This window comes from Penaeus japonicus, unplaced genomic scaffold (assembly GCF_977035675.1).
Source record: "Penaeus japonicus unplaced genomic scaffold, GWHDUDI00000001_assembly GWHDUDI00000038, whole genome shotgun sequence".
Lineage (NCBI taxonomy): Eukaryota > Metazoa > Arthropoda > Malacostraca > Decapoda > Penaeidae > Penaeus > Penaeus japonicus.
The window spans coordinates 1,636,227-1,654,125 of record NW_028234440.1 but is presented as its reverse complement, the minus strand read 5'-3'; the positions used below and the strand labels follow the sequence as shown (position 1 = coordinate 1,654,125).

The window sequence follows — 17,899 nt, the reverse complement described above, 5'->3', positions numbered from 1 at the left end:
CTCCCCTCCTTCTTTCCTCCCCCCCCTCCCACTCCCAATCCCCTCTCTCTCTTCCCTCTCCCCTCCTCCCTCCCTCTCCCATCTCCCTCTTCCCTCTCCCCTCCCTCTCCCTCCCTCTCCCTCCCGTATCCCCCTCCCCTCCCCTCAGCCCGCGGTCCGGTGGGTGCTGCGGCGGCGCTCGCAAGAATGATTGATTGGTCCGGCCGCCTGCGGTGCCTAGCCGAGTCCGCGAGTCCAAGCGAGCTATTACGTCCGGAATCACTCTCTTTACGCCGCGCCGATGACAATCATTACCGCGGGAACACTAGCGGCCTTTAACAGGGCGCTCATGTCACCTGCGGATCTGTCATGACTGGTGTTTGTGATACCATGATTTTGGAGGCGGAGGCTCGCGTATCTCCGTGAGGGTTATTGCGGGTCCGGGAGAGAAAGAGGGAGGGAGGGAGAGGGAGAGGTGGGGGTGGGGTTGTTGTTGAGGTTGTTTTTTTAATGGAGTCTTTCTCTCTTTCTCTCTCTCTTTCTCTCTCTCTTTCTCTCTTTCTCTCTCTTTCTCTCTTTCTCTCTTTCTCTCTTTCTCTCTCTTTCTCTCTCTTTCTCTCTCTCTCTCTCTCTCTCTCTCTCTCTCTCTCTCTCTCTCTCTCTCTCTCTCTCTCTCTCTTTCTCTTTCTCTTTTCCCTTCCGCTTTCTTTCCCCTCCCTCTCCACTCTCCCTCTTCCCCTCTCTCCCCCTCCCCTCTTTTTTTTCCATTTCCTTAAGTCATCGAAAGATGTGTTTGTATGGGCATCATTGTTGCCAGAATTAATTGACGTTTTGATTAATTGCAACCGCGAGAGAGATGGCAATAATGGGCCCGCGATCATCTGGTCTTCCGCCGCCGCGTTTTCGCCTCGTCATGGTTGCCTCTGTGTGTGTGTGTGTGTGTGTGTGTGTGTGTGTGTGTGTGTGTGTGTGTGTGTGTGTGTGTGTGTGTGTGTGTGTGTGTGTTTTCGTTTGAAGAAAAGCGAGGGAGAGAAGATACCTACCTACAGGCAGTCACAGACACACACACACACACACACACACACACACACACACACCACGAGAGGGGAGAGGGGAGAGGGACGGAAGGAGGGGAATGGAGGAGGCGAGGGGGGGAAAGGAGAAGGGGGAAGTGGGGAAGGCGAGCAGGTGGCATCTCTATGTCACCATCAGCGGGTGACAAGTTGATCAGAGTGAAGTACCACCAACGCCACCAAGTCCGGGGGGCGGGGGGCGGGGGGGTAACCTATGAGGAAGAGGGAGGGAATGGAAGGAAGGGGAGGGGTGGGGGATGGAAGGAGGGAGAGAAATGAGAGAGAGAGAGAGAGAGAGAGAGAGAGAGAGAGAGAGAGAGAGAGAGAGAGAGAGAGAGAGAGAGAGAGAGAGAGAGAGAGAGAGAGAGAAAGCTATTGTAGTTTTGATATATGAGGTGCAAGTCACTCGCCAAAATAAACACGTAAACATTGATTAAAGCAAACGAGGTGGCATGCAACGAAGGTGCGACCGTCTCCGCCTGTTTGTGCGTGCGTGCATGCGTTTGCGTCCGCGAGCGCGTTCCTTGAAAGACGTTCGCGTGCGCTCGAACCCTCCAATCTCCCGCTCGCGAGACATGAAAGATCGTCGCCAGGAGATCACGGCCGCCTCCTCGTCTGCTCTTCCGTGTACTACAAGCCCCCGCGCGCTAAGGAAATCAAAGAGAAATCGTCGGGAGGACCGATGTTGTGTAGAGAGTTAATCATGGTTTCGAATCCGCTCGGCGTATTGCGGGGCGTTTGTCAACCTCGCTGCATGGCGGCCTCGACCAATGGGCGGGCGTCGCGGCGTCCCGGCGGCCAATCAGAGCGCTGCCTTGCCTTCCCTCATCGGCGCCATCAGTCACCGGCGCGTAACGTGTCATTTTACGTCGCCACTTCCTAGTCATCATTGCATTAGCCTTGCACACCATGCAAATTTAGTTATGACCTTTCATTTGCAAGGCGAAGGTGGCGTTTTTGTGGAGCTGTGAAGGTGCTTGTTGAGGGGGCACTGTTTAAGTGAATGCCAATTCATAATATCGCTCGAGACTTGCGTATTTCAAGCGAACTCGAGCGCGCTTGTCACCTTCGTGACGTCATAGGCCTCTTGCAAGCCGCAGGGATCAGCTGGTTGGGTGGAGGGGCTGCCAGACTTTTTTGCTGGATCTATTGTTGTAATAATCATTATAATTATTGTTATTGTTGTTGTTGTCATCATGAATATTGATGTTGTTATCGTTGTTGTTATTTTTTTTACTTTGAAGACGTCACACTTTATTCATAACAAAATTGCCCTGACGAATTGGGATGTCTCACCTCCCACCTAAGAAAGGGGGCTAGGGTGTGTTGGAGGAGTAGGGAGGGGCGGGGGGAGGGGTGGGGGATCGTTGCAACCACCTCGGGCTGCAACACCAACCGAGTCGCTTTCCGTACCGTACGTAGAACGTTACAAGAGGGCAATGCGGGTGTCATGATCCCGGGCTGTCGCATCGCTCACTGTCGAACGAGTTATCCTTCGCTTTTCTCTCGCACTTGCTCATCCTCCTCTCTTCCCCCTCCCCCACCACCTCTCTTCTGTATCTCTCCCTCTCTTTCTCTATCCCTCCTCCTCTCTTTCCTACTTATGAACCCCTTTCCTTCTTCCTCTCTCTCTCTCTGTACTATATCTTCTCCCTCTACCCCTCCCACTACCTCTCCCTCTCTCTCTCTCCCTCTACCTTCCCATTCCCCTTCCCATTCCCCTTCCCCTTCCCCTTCCCATTCCCCTTCGTCAGGGTTGTGTGTGAGGAGGAGTAGGAAGAGAAGAAGAAGAAAGAGAAGGAGAAGGAGAAGGAGAAGGAGAAGGAGAAGGAGAAGAAGACGAATGATTGATGGAAAGGAGGGGGGACTGTTCACTTAGGCTCATTGCAAATCAACTGAGTGCGCTCTAGATTACCTGTCGACTGAACCCATACTTCGATGATTGGCTGGATCCCTTCTTCCCCTCCTCTCCTCCTCTCCTCCTCTCCTCCTCCCATCTTCATCCCGCTCTCTCCCTTAATCTTCTCCCTCCTCCTTCCTTATCCCCCCTCCTCCCCTCCTCCCCCCTCCTATCCACTACCCCACCAGTCTTCTCTCTCTTCCCCCGGTCCCACACTCCCCCTCCACCCCCTCCCCTCTCCTCTCGAAGCTGTCACACGATGTTGATCTTGTCATTAGTGTCACGGAAGCCATCAAGGGGCTCGCGGCGGCTGATTTCTCTCGCGTTTCTGGTGCGGCCGCGAGATTTTGTCCGAGGGCTGTCTCCGTCATGTGTCACGAAGGCTGTCGCTGTTACTACGGCGCCGGATGGCCCTAATTTGATTGCTACGTCTACTACGTCTACTATATATATCACTGTTGCTGCTGCCTCTACTACTACTATTACTACTACTACTACTACTACTACTACTATTACTATTACTATTACTACTATTATTACTACTATTACTACTACTACTACTACTACTACTACTACTACTACTACTACTACTACTACTACTACCACTACTACTGCTGCTGCTGCTTCTACTACTATTACTATTACTACTACTGCTACTATTACTATAATACCACTTTTACTGCTGTACAACTATATTGCCATGACTAGTACTGCTACGACAGAGCCACAAGTACTGCTACTATAATAGATCCTATTTATAGCATAATGCTTATATATTGCCACTGTTATGACTATACTACTCTTCTTCGAACTTAAGCTACTTTTACAATGTTATAGATTGAATCGTCTGGATGTTTAGTCATTGAAGATAATTATTATAAGAGCTTCCATTGCTTCTCTTGTATTGGGGAATTATTCACTCTCATTGATTATAATACGCCAGTTGTTATAATCAAACCAACCCCATTCTCACCTCCTCACCCCCTTTCTCTCTATCTCTGTCTATTTCTATCTATCTATCTATCTATCTCACTTGGGTGTCAGTCTTAGTCTTATTCTCTATCTATCTATCTATCTCACTCGGGTGTCAATCTGTTTCACTCTCTCTGTCTCTATCTATCTATCTATCTATCTCGCACTCACACTCTCACTCTCACTCTCACTCCAAATCAATCACCTCGAAGCCGTTGACAGACCACGCCCCCGCCTCTCTAACCACACGCCTCTCCCCTCTCCCACAGGTGATGCCAGCAATGCCAGTATCGGCTCCGGCGAAGGCACGGAGGAGGACGAAGACAATAAGAAGAACCAGAAGAAGAGGGGCATTTTCCCGAAGGTCGCCACAAACATTCTCCGGGCTTGGCTCTTCCAGCACCTCACAGTAAGTACCCTGTTGTTGTTGTTTTATGCATTTATTTTTATTTATTTTATTATTATTATTTATTATTATTATTATTATTTTATTTATTTTTTTTTTTTTTTTTTGGGGGGGGGTCGGATTGAATGGTGTTTCTTTGATATGGGTCTTTTTGTTTTTTGTTGTTATTGTTGCTGTTATGAAGCGATGCATTGAAAAATTGTTTGATCAACCAGAATCGGAGTGAGATAGAAGCGAGTGATAGACTAGGGAGATGAAGTAGACAGAGAGAGAGAGAGAGAGAGAGAGAGAGAGAGAGAGAGAGAGAGAGAGAGAGAGAGAGAAAGAGAGAGAGAAAGTAAGAAAGACAGCGCGAAAGAGTGCTATTAAGCAGGCAGGGGAGGAAGGTAGGAAGGGAGGGGGTATCAGAAGGGGGAAGGGAAGGGAGGGTGTCAGTGAGGATATAGCGTGCAAATAGTCAGATCAGCTACATTCGGGGGCGGTCGGTGTAGCGTCCTGGCATCACGCGACCCGCCGCCCCTCGCATCTCTCATCCCGCAAGCGCCACGACACATTTACACCCACTTTGACCCCGTCTTTGAGAGACTTCGGCGCGGTACCTCTTAAGGAGGTGCTATGCAGTTACTTTTCGCTCTCTCTTTTTTATGATGTCTCTCTTTTTTTCTTTTTTTTTTACGTTTCTTTTGTAGTTAGGAAGTGGGCACTTAAATGGATAATCATACACTTGAGGCTTAAATGGCATGGGAGAGAGAGTTAACACTTCATGATGTTCTTTTTGATGGTGTGTCAGAGAGAGAGAGTGAGAGAGAGAGAGAGAGAGAGAGCGAGAGAGGAGGGGGGGAGGGAGAGAGGGAGGGGGGCTGTCTGTCACGAGATTAGGACTCAAGTGAGATGGACTGTTGTGAGAAAATTGAGTGTGGACTTTTTTACTCGTATATATATGTCTTTTTTTTTCATTTTTACTCTGTAGGTATTTTTATGAGTGTGTCTGTTTCACTTTTTGGATCTATTTGGTCTTTCTGTTGTTTTTCTTCTTTCTTTCTCCGTTTTTCTCTCAATCTCTCTCCCTCCCTCCCTCCCTCCCTCCCTCTCTCCTTCTCATCTTCTCTCTCCCTCTCCCTCCCTCCCTCCCTCCCTTCTCACCTTCTCTCTCCCTCTCCCTCCCTCCCTCCTTCCCTCTTCCTCACCCTCCCTCCCTCCCTCCCTCTCCCTCCCTCCTTCCTCCCTCTCCCTCCCTCCTTCCCTCTTCCTTCCCTCCCTTTCCTTCTCCCTCCCCCTCCCCCTCCATCGACGAGCGCTCGTGTCGCCGTTAAAACCTCCGTCAAGAGTAGTCTGGAAGCGGGTCATTGGCCGCGACCTCATGGCTTTCCGATAAGGGACGCGGCCGATGCCTTTGTGCCAGCTGAAGGGGGCCAAACAGGGCCAAAGACGAGGGAGAGAGGGAGAGGGGAAGGGGGATATAGAAAGGGAGAGGGAGAGGGAGAGAGAAAGAGAGTCGGTGAGCGAGAGAGAGTGGGGAGGGGAAGGGGGATATAGAAAGGGGGAGGGAGAGTGAGACGGAAGAGGGAATAGGGACGGAGATAGAAAGGGAGAGGAAGGGGAGGGGGAGGGGGAGACAGAAAGGGAGAGGAGGAGGTGAGAAAGGGAGAGGGAGAGTGAAAGAGAATAGGGAAAAAGAAAGACTTTGCAAAAATCCTCAGAAGAAGGGAGACAGTTATAAAGAAAAAAAAGAAAAAAAAAACATGTTTATTTATTTAGAAAAAAAAACACTATAAAACAAAAATATTTGAAAACGGAAGATCATGGAAAGAATAAGATTAGAGAAAGACATCATAAGAGGAAGAGGAAAAGCGAGGAGGTAGACACTATAAAAGGACTTAGCAAGAGGATATAGAGGAGGAGAGGGGGGAGGGGGAGATGGGGGAGGGACGGAAATCATCACTTAAACCCTAGTTCAGGACAGCTGGAGAACAAGATGGAAAAGGGAGGGAGAAGGGTGGCAGCGAGAGAGACAGAGATAGAGACAGAAGAAGAGATATATAGAGAGATAGAGACGGTCGGTCGGTCGGACGGACGAAGTAGAAAAAAAAACGAGAGATACAAAAAAGAAAAAAAAGTGGAGAAAAACACCAATAAGGAAAGAAACCCAGAGAGAGAGAGAGAGAGAGAGAGAGAGAGAGAGAGAAGAGAAAAAGAGGAGACTTCTCCCCCCTTCCCCTCCCCCCCTCCCTCCCTCCCCCTCCTCCCCATCCCCTCCCCCTCCTCCTCCTCCTCCACCACCACCGCCCCCTCCCCCTCCCCCCTCCCCCCTCCCCCCTCCCCCCCTGACCTCCAGCTCTTCATCATGTCATTGCCTCATGGGTGGACGTGAGCATCTTCACCTTGTCCCCGTCAAGACCGCCCCGCACTTTGGCCTTCTTTTCGGGGGTCGTGACGTCAGGCGCCCCTTTGCAGCGTCGCGGTTAACAAGGGCATTGCGAGGTGTCTGGCGTTTTATTACGATGGCCAATTGACTGACCTACGCGCCTATGAAGCTGTTGGAACACACACGCAGGCGTTTCTCTGCACGAAGGCGCACTGATATTCGGACATAGGACACGCACACTCACGCATACGCACACGCACACGCACACGCATACGCACACGCACACGCACACGCACACGCACACGCACACGCACACGCACACGCACACGCACACGCACACTCACACACTCACACTCACACTCAGACTCACACTCACACTCACACTCACATTTACACTCACACTCACACTCACACTCACACACATAGGAAACGGACACGCACTCGCATACGCATATGTATACGTATTCTCACACGTGTGTATTTATTTATGCGTTTGCTCACTCAACCAAAGTGGCGTAAGTTCTTTCCTTCGCTCATACATACATACATAAACATGCAAATATTAACTCTCTCTCTGTCTCTCTCTCTCTCTCTCTCTCTCTCTCTCTCTCTCTCTCTCTCTCTCTCTCTCTCTCTCTCTCTCTCTCTCTCTCTCTCTCTCTCTCTCTCTCTCTCTCTCTCTCTCTCTCTCTCTCTCTCTCTCTCTCTCTCTCTCTCTCTCTCTCTCTCTCTCTCTCTCTCTCTTTCTCTTTCTCTTTCTCGGCCCCTTCCCCGACGCCCCTAGTTTATGGCATTCATGGTGCCAGTCCCAGGCACACCATCAAGGGCCAACCATCTTCAACATCATTCCCGTCTACCGTCCCAGCTCCATCAATCACTTAGAAGGGGGGAGGGAGGATTGGAAGAGGGGGTGGGGTGGGGGAGGATGGGAGATGGGAATGGATATGGGGAGGGGGGGAGGAGGAGAGGGAGATGGGGGAAGGAGAGGAGGGGAGGGAAGGAGGAGAGGAAGATGGGTAAAGAGAGGAGGAGGAGAGAGAAGTAAAAGCGAGAGAAAGAGAAGGTAGGGAATAGGGAAAAGGAGTGGTGGGGGGTGGGGAGGGGAGGGGAGATCGGCAGCTCTTTGGGGATTTCAGTATTCCAGATTCCAGATTTCCGATTCCGAATTCGAGAGGTTGTAGATCGAAGGCGTTCGGTTGCCATATGGGATTCACGGGTATGTAAATTTTCCATACGACCGGGAGAGGCTGTTTCATTTTTTTTTTTTTTTTCTCTCTCTTTTTTTTCCTTTTTTCCCCTTGCCATCCCTTTTGGTTTTCATGCAGTTATTCTTTTTTGTTGTTTCTTTTTTTTCTTTCTTTCTTTTTGACGTCTGTGGAAAGAAAATTGTTTTTAAGAATGTGTTTGTTCTTTTTTGTTATTGTCCTGTGTTTTTTTTTCCTTTTCTTTTACCAAACGTTTTGACTTTGTATTTTTTTTTCATCCTCCGTTCGACTTTCCATTTTCCACTTTTTTTGGTCTTGCGGAAGAACGAGTTGGAAAGGTGGGGGAGGGGAGAGAGAGAGGGGGGGGAGGGAGAAACTGGCTCTCTCTATAGGCACCGGTTCATCGACGGGGCACCGCGCGAGGAGGGTGCTATAGAACCCACTCTAAAGAACCTCTTGAGCGCGTTCCCCTCGTCGCTCCTAAGACCGGATCTCACCTCTTTCTGTCTCTCCCCTTTTCCTCCCATCTCCTCTCTCCCCTCTTCCTCCCACCTCTCCTCTCCCCTTTCTTCCCCCTCTCCCCTCCTCCTCCTCCCATCTCCCCCTTTCTTCCCCCTCTCCCCTCTTCCTCCCATCTCTCCTCTCTCCCCTCCTCCTCCCATCTCCCCCTTTCTTCCTTTCCCCTCCTCCTCCTCCTCCCATCTCCCTTCATCCTCCTCTCCTGTCCCCTCGTCCCCCCTCGCCCCCCCCTCCTCCCTGTCGTCTCAGGAACATATAAATATCCCGGATCCGCGATACTAAAGGGAAACCTATTTTCAATACGCCAATGAGTACAGTTACATCTCCCTCTATCGTCTTCATTCCTTTCTTCTCCCCTCTCTTCTCCTCTCCTCCCCCTATCCCCCCCCTCTCTTACCCCTCTCTTACCCCTCTCCCCTCTGCCCTCTCTTGTTGTGTAAGGCGACCCCCCTCAGGAAGCCGAACTTTAAAATTTCAATGGAAGGAAAGGGAAGGGTGGTTGGTAAAGGGGAAGAGGTGGTGGGGGGGGGGGGGCGAAGAGGAGGAGTAGGAGAAAAAGGAAGATGGTCAGAAGGAGGAGGAGAAGAAGAAGAAGGAGGAGGAGGAGGGGGAAATGGAAATAAATCAGAACGAGGGGTGGAAGAAGAAGAAGAAGAAGAAGAAGAAGAAGAAGAAGAAGAAGAAGAAGAAGAAGAAGAAGAAGAAGAAGAAGAAGAAGAAGAAGAAGAAGGAGAGGGAGAGGTCGTGGGTCGACACAGGCGAGAAATTTGAAAGTTTCCCTCGCATATTGAAATCCAATTTCCGCGGGAGACCGAAGTAGTGCCACATCAGAGGACTTCGGAGGAAAGGGAGAGGGGGAGCGAGTGAGAGAGAGAAGAGAGAGAGAGGAAGAGGAAGAGACAGAGAACGAGAAAGAGGGGGAATGAGAGCGAGTGACCGAGAAAGAAGGGGGAGAGAGAAAAGGGGGAATTAAATAGAAAGAAGAAAATATATATACTTTATTGATTTGCTTTTTTATTTTTATTGCGTCACTTGGATCTCCTCTTTTCCGTAAATTCACGTTCCGCCTTTGCTTTTACCTCCCTCCCTCCCTCCCTCTATCCCTGTATCCCCTCCTTCCCTCCCTCCCTCCCTCCCCTTTCTCCTTCCCTCCCTCCCTCCCTCCCTCCCTCTATCCCCTCCCTCCCTCTATCCCCTCCCTCCCTCCCTCCCTCCCTCCCTCTATCCCCTCCCTCCCTCCCTCCCTCCCTCTATCCCCTCCTTCCCTCCCCTTTCTCCCTCCTTCCCTCCCTCCCTCTATCCCTCCTTCCCTCCCTCCCTCTATCCCCTCCTTCCCTCCCTCCCCTTTCTCCTTACCCTTCTCTCCTCGGGACTCCTGCCGCCGGGATGCGCCACTCAGGATATGGCCAATTGTCACCTCGCGTAATGCTATCTGATTGCCCTCTCAGAGCGCCGGATTTCAAAGTTGCTGCACCCATCGATTTCAAACTGCTTAGGGAGAGGGTCGTCCCGCTCTCGCTCTCTCTCTTTCTCTTTCTCTTTCTCTCTCTCTCTCTCTCTCTCTTTCTCTCTCTCTTTCTCTTTCTCTTTCTCTCTCTCTCTCTCTCTCTCTCTCTCTTTCTCTCTCTTTCTCTCTCTCTTTCTCTCTCTCTTTCTCTTTCTCTCTCTCTCTCTCTCTCTCTCTCTTTCTCTCTCTCTCTCTCTCTCTCTCTCTCTCTCTCTCTCTCTCTCTCTCTCTCTCTCTCTCTCTCTCTCTCTTTCTTTCTCTTTCTCTTTCTTTCTCTTTCTCTTTCTCTTTCTCTTTCTCTACCTGTCTGCGTTTGTATCTGTGTCTGTGTCTGCTTATTGATAGTTCCAGACGGAGAGGGAGAAGGAGAGGGAGAAAGAGAAAGAGAAAGAGAAAAAGATGGAAAAGGAGAGGAAGAACGGAAGAGTAGATAAATAGATATTATAAGTAGATATTCAGGTGGAAGGGGACAAGTAGAAGCGAAGGGGGAGGCGTTAGGGGGAGGAGAGGGGGTGGGGGGAGGGGAGGGGAAGAAGACGGACCTGGCACTGGCACTGATGCCGTTGGTTAGTGGTTTCCTGTTTGTATGTTGTGAATAAGTGACACCGAATTGTGTGGGCGTAGAGGGGTGCCGAGAGGAGAGGGTGGGGTGTGAGGGCGAGGGGAGAGAGGGGAACGAGAGAGAGAGAGAGAGAGAGAGAGAGAGAGAGAGAGAGAGAGAGAGAGAGAGAGAGAGAGAGAGAATGGGGGTGGATCGGGGTTAGGGAGGGGGGAGAGGGGATAGAGGGAGGGGGACGAAGGACAGCGGAAGAACACGGTGATGGAAGTGGTGAGTGTGTGATGACATCATGATGTCAACAGCGGTAAGGGTCGTCTCTTGGTAGGAGGAAAGGGGCTGACGGAGCTATTTGTTATTTTAATGAGGAACAAGGAAATAGAGAGAGAGAGAGAGAGAGAGAGAGAGAGAGAGAGAGAGAGAGAGAGAGAGAGAGAGAGAGAGAGAGAGAGAGAGAGAGACGGAGACGAAGACGAAGAAAAAGTAGCAGAAGGAGAATGAAGAAGGAAAGAAAGAAAGAAAGAAAACAAAGGAAGAAAACAACGCCTGGGGGTGCAACAGGATAAAGACATTTCGTCGGGCAAGTCCTTGAAGTGTTCCCTTTCCCGCCCTTCGTTGGCACCCGCTGCCCTCCCCCTACCCTTTCACCTTCCATCCTTTCTTCTTCTGCTTCTTCTTTTCCTCCTCTTCTCTCTCGCTTCTCTCTCTCTCTTCTTCTTCTTTCTCTCTCTCTGTTCTTTCTCTTCTTTCTCTCTTCTCTCTCCCTCTTCCCTCCCCCCTTCTCCCCCTTCTCCCCCTTCTCCCCCTCCCTCCCTCTCCCTCTGTTCTGATCCATTTAGTAAATTCAAGAAAATGGAGTGGAATGAAGGGGAGGGGGATGGGGGGGTGAGGGAGGGGAAGCATATAGTTTGGGAATAGGCGAAGAAGGCAAAAAGGTGGGGGGTAGGGGGGAGGGGGGATGAAACGAGCAGCTGGCGTGCGTTTGTTGGCCGATTTAGGGTGGATGGTGGTTGGGGGGGAGGGGGGGAGAGAGCAAAGGAACCTTGGTTTGCGTTCTAGTTGCTTTAAGAGAGAGTGAGAAAGATAGAAAGAAAGAAAGAAAGAAAGAGACAGAAAAAGAAATAGGGAGGGAGGTATTGTAAGAAGTGGCGTTGGAGGAAGGAGAGAGAGAGAGAGAGAGAGAGAGAGAGAGAGAGAGAGAGAGAGAGAGAGAGAGAGAGAGAGAGAGAGAGAGATGGGAATCCATGAACTGAAGATCGAATTAGGGATATTCATCAGGCAGGGTTGGTAGAGGGGGGGGGTCATTTGAATGGGTGATAATTTGATGTAAAATATAATTGATTGCTCCTCCTCGACCGTTATGCATTTTGCATCTGTTTATATCCCCTCATTTCCCCTTCTTCGTCCTCTTAGTCCCCTCCTCATTTTTTTTCTCCTTCCCCTCCCCTCCTCCTCCTCCTCCTCCTCCTTCCTATTCTTCCTCCTCCTCCTCCTCCTCCTCCTCACTTCTTCCTCCCCCTCCTCCTCCTCCTGCTCACTTCTTCCTCCCCTTCTTCTTCCCCCTCCTCCTCCACCCTTCTTCCTCCCCTTCTCCCTTCTTCCTCCCCCTCCTCCGCCCCTCCCCCTCCCCTCCTCCCCCTTCTTCCTCCCCTTCTCCCTTCTTCCTCCCCCTCCCCCACGAATCAGACCACCCACGACCCTACCACCTGCACCATTATCAAACAACAAACCTTTTTATTACGAATCCTGCTTCCCCGACCCCCATCAACCGCCATTAACTTCCCCGCCACCTCCGGAGTCCCTGAGGTTGGGCGCAAGTGGTCACTCAGGAGGGGGAGAGGGGGAAGGGGAGATGGGGAGAGGGAGAGGAGGAGATGGGGAGAGAGAGGGAGAGGGAGAGGAGGAGAGGGGGAGAGGGGGAGAGGGAGTGGTCGTGGTGGCCCTGTAAGCCTACATAATGCATGCTGGCACTTCGTAAGGTCAGCGGCACCTCGGACCTTCTCCCCCCCCCCTACCCCGTGCTAGGCCTCTCTCTCTCTCTCTCTTTACCTCTCTCTCTATCTCTATCTCTATCTCTATCTCTATCCTGGTCCTTTCTTTTCTCTTTCTGTCTTCCTTTCTTCTTTTCACTCACTCAAGCACAATCTATCTATCTATCTATCTATCTCTCCCTCCTTTCTCTTCATTTCGCTACTCTCCTTCCCCTCTCCTTCTCCCCCTCAACCCCGCGCCTTGTTTGTAAACTTCTTGTTTCTTTTTAAATCTTTGTTTATCGTCGCTCAATTTATCCCTCTTGTTCAAGCACATAATTTGCTTGCGAGTTGAAAGGTCGTCCTTGGAAGGTCGTTTCGCCTAAACGACTTTGAGATCGTAAAGAGCAACGGCATTTTGGACGAAGAAAGTCGTGCTGATTCCGTGCTGGTTGGGGTCGTAGCTTTGCCTTTGTGTGTGTGTTTATTTTTTTTTATTATCATCGTTGTCGTTGATGTTGTTATAGTTTGTTGCTATCACTGTTATTATTACTGATGTTATTACTATTACTATTATTACTGACGTTTGTATCCCTATTTCTCCCTCTCTCTTCTCTTTGTCAAAATTGAATGCCCGATTTCGGTAAGGAAAACAAACAAAAAACAAAACAAAGAACCTCCTCCTCCTTCTCCACCTCCTCCTCCTCTTCTTCCTCCTCCTCCTCTTCCTCCTCCTCGTCCTCCCCCTCTTCTTCCTCCTCCTCCCCCTCTTCTTCCTCCTCCTCCTTCTCTTTTACCTCCTCTTCTCCCTCCTCCTCCTCCTGCTTTTCCTCCTCCTCCTGCTTTTCCTCCTCCTCGTCCTCCCCATCCTCTTCCTCCTCCTCCTCTTTTACCTCCTCCTCTTCCTCCTCCTCCTCTTCCTCCTCCTCTTCTTCCTCCTCCTCCTGCTTTCGCTCCGACGACGACGCCAAGGACCCATTCCTTCACTCCGGAGTCTGCTTTCCAGCGGCGGAAAATATGTAGCGCTTAATCACCGATCGCCACATGCCGCCGTTCGAGCCGAGGTCGTCGGTGCTTGGTATGCTAACATGATAATGCTAATGTGGCCGCGTTGCCTATGTGTGATTGTCCCCCTCGCCTCCTCCTCCTCCTCCTCCTCCTCCTCCTCCTCCTCCTCCTCCTCCTCCTCCTCTTCTCGCTCGTTCTATTTCTGGATCTCTCTCTCTCTCTCTCTCTCTCTCTCTCTCTCTCTCTCTCTCTCTCTCTCTCTCTCTCTCTCTCTCTCTCTCTCTCTCTCTCTCTCTCTCTCTCTCTCTCTCTCTCTCTCTCTTTCGGGATTTCTTTCTTTCTCTTTCGGGATCTATCTGGATCTTTCTGGATATCTCCCACTCTTGGATTTTCATTCTCTTTCTCTATCTATCTATCTGTCTATCTATCTATATATCCATATATATATATGTATATATATAATATATATAAATATATAATATGTGAATATAATATATATATATATATATATATATATATATATATATATATATAATATTAAAATTATAAACATATATATATATATATATATATGTATATATATATATATATATATATATATATATATATATATATTTATATATATAATATGCATACATATACATACACAATTCTTAATTCACACACTCCCACGCATACATATATATATATCGAGAGAGAATAAAGCAATAGCCACACACCTGGCTCTCCATTGAGCGCGGCGTGTAATCTCTCTCGGTGTGGTCGTTCCTCGGGGAATTGCCGGATACGAGGTCGTGCCTCCGTCGCCATCGGCTGCGTCCCTTTTCACTTACCCGAAAACTACACATTTTGCGTCTTTCCTTGCTCTCCTTTCTCTTTCTTTCTTTCCCTTTTCTTTTCTTTCTTTCTTTTTTTCTTGATTTCTTTCTTTTCCTTATTTCTTTCTTTTTGTTCTATCTCTCTCTCTCTCTCTCTTTCTCTCTCTCTCTCTCTCTCTGTGTGTGTCTCTGTCTCTCTGTCTCTCTCTCAACATCCGTGTCTTTATCCCGATTAAAAAGATATAGCGGGATTTTTTAATCGAGGTGGCACGGCAGCCTCAGGGATGCCGCTGATGGTTGGCAGGATGTCCAGAGTGCCACCTTCTTCCTCTTCTTATCCTCCTCCTCCTCCTCCTCCTCCCCCTCCTTCATCTCCTCGGCCTCTTTCCCATCCTCCTTTTCTCTCCAGTCTCCACTCGCTTTCCCCTCCCTCTCCCCTCCCCCCAGTGGCCCTCCCCCGCGAGAGCCAAGGGGTCGCCGCACCCCTTGAATTATTGAAGCAACTCACCCACGGCTAATGGACATGATCACCCCCTCCTCCCCTCCCCTGGCCGACCACCTGCCTCCAGCGACCCACCCAGAAGGTGGTCTCCATTGTGTGAAAGGTCACCTTTGGCGTCACGAGGCGGAGAAGGGGAAGGAGGAGGGCGAGGAGGAAGAGGAGAGGCGAGAAGACAGGAGCTTCCTGCAAGGATGCTCGGCCTGTAGGATGTAGGACGGGGCCAAGCCCTCCGCTCCTGCCCCCCTCCCCTCCTGCCCTCCTCCCCTCCTGTCTCTCCCTTCTTGGGTGTGTTACATCCTTGTTTATCTTGAGGAGGAAGTGTTGCATCTGTCTTGCATGCAAGGAGGGATCGCCCCTCGACGAGAGGAAGAGGGCGACGGCAGGAGTTATGGGCGTGGGAGGGCGCCTAGAGGAGGCGCCGAAGAAACGGAGGAAGGAGAAAGTAGAAAAGGCTGAGAAAGCAAAGGCAAAGGCTTCACAGTGGGTGAATCATTGATAGGTCTTCGCGCCGGTGCCTCCTTTCCCCACCTCGTCCCCCTCCTCCTCCTCCTGCTCCTTCTGCTCCTGCTCCTCCTTTTCTTCCTGACACCTCGAGACGACGCCCCTGAATAATGCCCGGCCACCAGACGCCGTCAGAGATTCCGAGGGGAGCAAACACACCGAAGGCGGGGGGAGGGGGGGGGCGCCAAGGAGCCGTTTGAGATGCTGGGAGAAGAGACCTGGAGGGGAGCGTGATGGAATATTAAGTAGGCCTGGACGCGGCCGGGCCCCTCGGGAGACCTCCTGCAGAGGCTTGTCACACGTCCTACGACCTGCACGCCGCCGTCTTGACACCGTGTCCGGACGCCAGCGGGGAGCTCGCGAAGGCGCGGGATTACGAATGTATGATTAGGCCGATAAAAACTGCATTGTGATATGGCTCGAGCTGTAACTTGACCTGAGAACGCTGCTCGTCGATCTCGCAAATTCCCTACATACCTATCTGTACTATTTCTCTCTCTTTCTCTCTCTCCCTCTCACTCTCACTCTCACTCTCACTCTCACTCTCGCTCCCTCTCTCTCTCTCCCTCTCTCTCTCTCCCTCTCTCTCTCTCCCTCTCTCTCACTCTGGATTTCTGTGGATATTCCAAAGCAAAGGAAAAATCGGACGCGACTCTCCCTCGCAGTGACGGGCGGTCCGATCTGGCTCCCTCGCAGGCATTTCTCTTCGCACATTCCTCGTACCTGCAACACGCAAGGTTTTGATATGTTGCTCTTGAAAAAAAAAGATAAAATAAAATCCAAGTTTATTGGCTGTTCCTTGTCACTGCCTAACAGGATATTTTACTTATGTCGCCGGGTTTCTATGTATATATACGATCCTCTGCCCTTTTTTTATTATTTTTTTTCTTTTCTTTTTTAGGTTGCTCTATTTTCCCCACTCATTCTTTTTTTTTGCGTGTCTCCGTCGTAAATATGCTATTTTGCACGGTCGCTCAGTAGTGGCGACGGCGGTGCTGCTGGCGCTCGTCGAATTGATCCTGATAAAGTGAAGACGTGGCGCTGTTGTGATGCCGCTGATGCCGCTGTTAAAGATGACAAATGTGACGCGGGAATTTATGTCTGCGACGATAGCCTTGATGATGATGTTGGCGCGGCGCGGGTCACGAGGGCGGCGGGGGTGGGCAGGGGTAAGGGGTGGGCGTCCACGCTGCCATTCGCGGGCGTGTTGGTGCAGGTGGTGGCGCTGACAGGGGGCGCTGACGAGGGCATCGGCGGGCCAGTTGGCGGCGGCGGCGGCGGCGCTGACGGCCGGACGGACGGCGGCGATGGCACTCGGGTGTCTACGCGTGCCGTGTGTATGGGTTGCAAGCGCGCAAATAAAACGCCGCCGATGATGCCCCTTTATTGTCACCTTGCAACGGCGACGCGATGCTCGGCCTAACCCTCGTCCGCGCCGGACCTCCCTCGGCCACGACCTTCGAGCAAGAGGCAGCAAGGGCGAGTTTCCTCGGCGAGGGCCCGGGCTGCAGCTAGGCCCCTCTGCCGCCCGGGCCAGCCAACGGGGGCTCGCTAATGGAAGAGAAGTGTCGCTTGTTTGGCTTGTCATCCTCCTGACACTCGGCTGGGAGGTGCTCCCTCTCCCTCTCCCTCTCCCTCTCTTCGCTTTGCTCTCTACCTTCTCTTTTCTTCTATTTTCTGCCCTCCATCGATGCCTGACTTCTCCTCCTCCTCCTCCTCCTTTTCTTCCTTCTCCTCCTCTTGTTCTTCGATCATTCCTATTTTATACCTTGTGTTATATTATATTGCTTCCCATCTTCCTTCAGATCCTATCAATATCTCTTATTTGTCCCCTCTCTTTTTTTCTTTCTCTTGATTCCATCCTTTTTATTCTCCATTTTCTCTCTTCTCTTCTTTATTTTCCCTCTGCTTATTCACTCTCTCTTCCTTTTTATTTTCTCTCTCCTTCTCTTTATTCTCATTCTTCTCCTTTATTCTCTTCCTCCCTTTTTTCTCTCCCCCTCCTTCTCTTGATTCTCTCTCCCTCCATCTCTTGATTCTCTCCCTCTCCTTCCTTCTCTTGATTCTCTCTATCCCACTTTCATTTGACACACACACTCTCTCTCCCTCTCCCACTCTCCCCCTCTCCCCCTCTCCCTTTCTCCCTCTCTCCCTTTCTCCCTCTCTCCTGCTTCCTTTTTCATCATCCTTCCCACTTCGCATCTCTCTCTCCTCTTCCTCCTCTCTCTCTCCTTCTTCCTTTTTCATCATCCTTCCCTCTCCGCGACAAAGGTAAACACGCAATCCAGCCAGCCGGGTCATCCGTCCGTACTACACGGATCTGTAGCCTCGGCGGGTCTGTGCCTCTCTGTCTCCGCTCTGCTGTTTCTCTGTCAGTAGCTCGTGTTGTTGTAACGGATGCTGTTGCTGATTGCTAGATTGCTGACTGTTATTGCCGTTACGCCGGTCGTTTCTTCTCGTGGTTTGAGGCTGTTGTCACGCTTGTTTTTCGTGGGGGTCTTAGCTGATTTTTTTTTTTATGGTGGTACATTTGCTTTGAAATTGTTGTTTATCTTTCTCTCTCTCTCTCTCTCTCTCTCTCTCTCTCTCTCTCTCTCTCTCTCTCTCTCTCTCTCTCT

General features: G+C 50.5%; 1 protein-coding gene across 12 annotated transcripts in view; it reads left to right on the top strand.

The window, feature by feature from the left end:
* hth (Meis homeobox homothorax) overlaps nt 1-17,899 on the top strand; it is a 541,136-nt gene that overhangs the window by 399,292 nt on the left and 123,945 nt on the right. For all 12 annotated transcript variants that reach the window (XM_086532858.1, XM_086532857.1, XM_043026120.2 and 9 more), the window contains one exon: nt 4,194-4,333. In XM_086532858.1, coding sequence (XP_086388984.1) covers nt 4,194-4,333 — 140 coding nt within the window. The remainder of the gene's footprint in view (nt 1-4,193; nt 4,334-17,899) is intronic.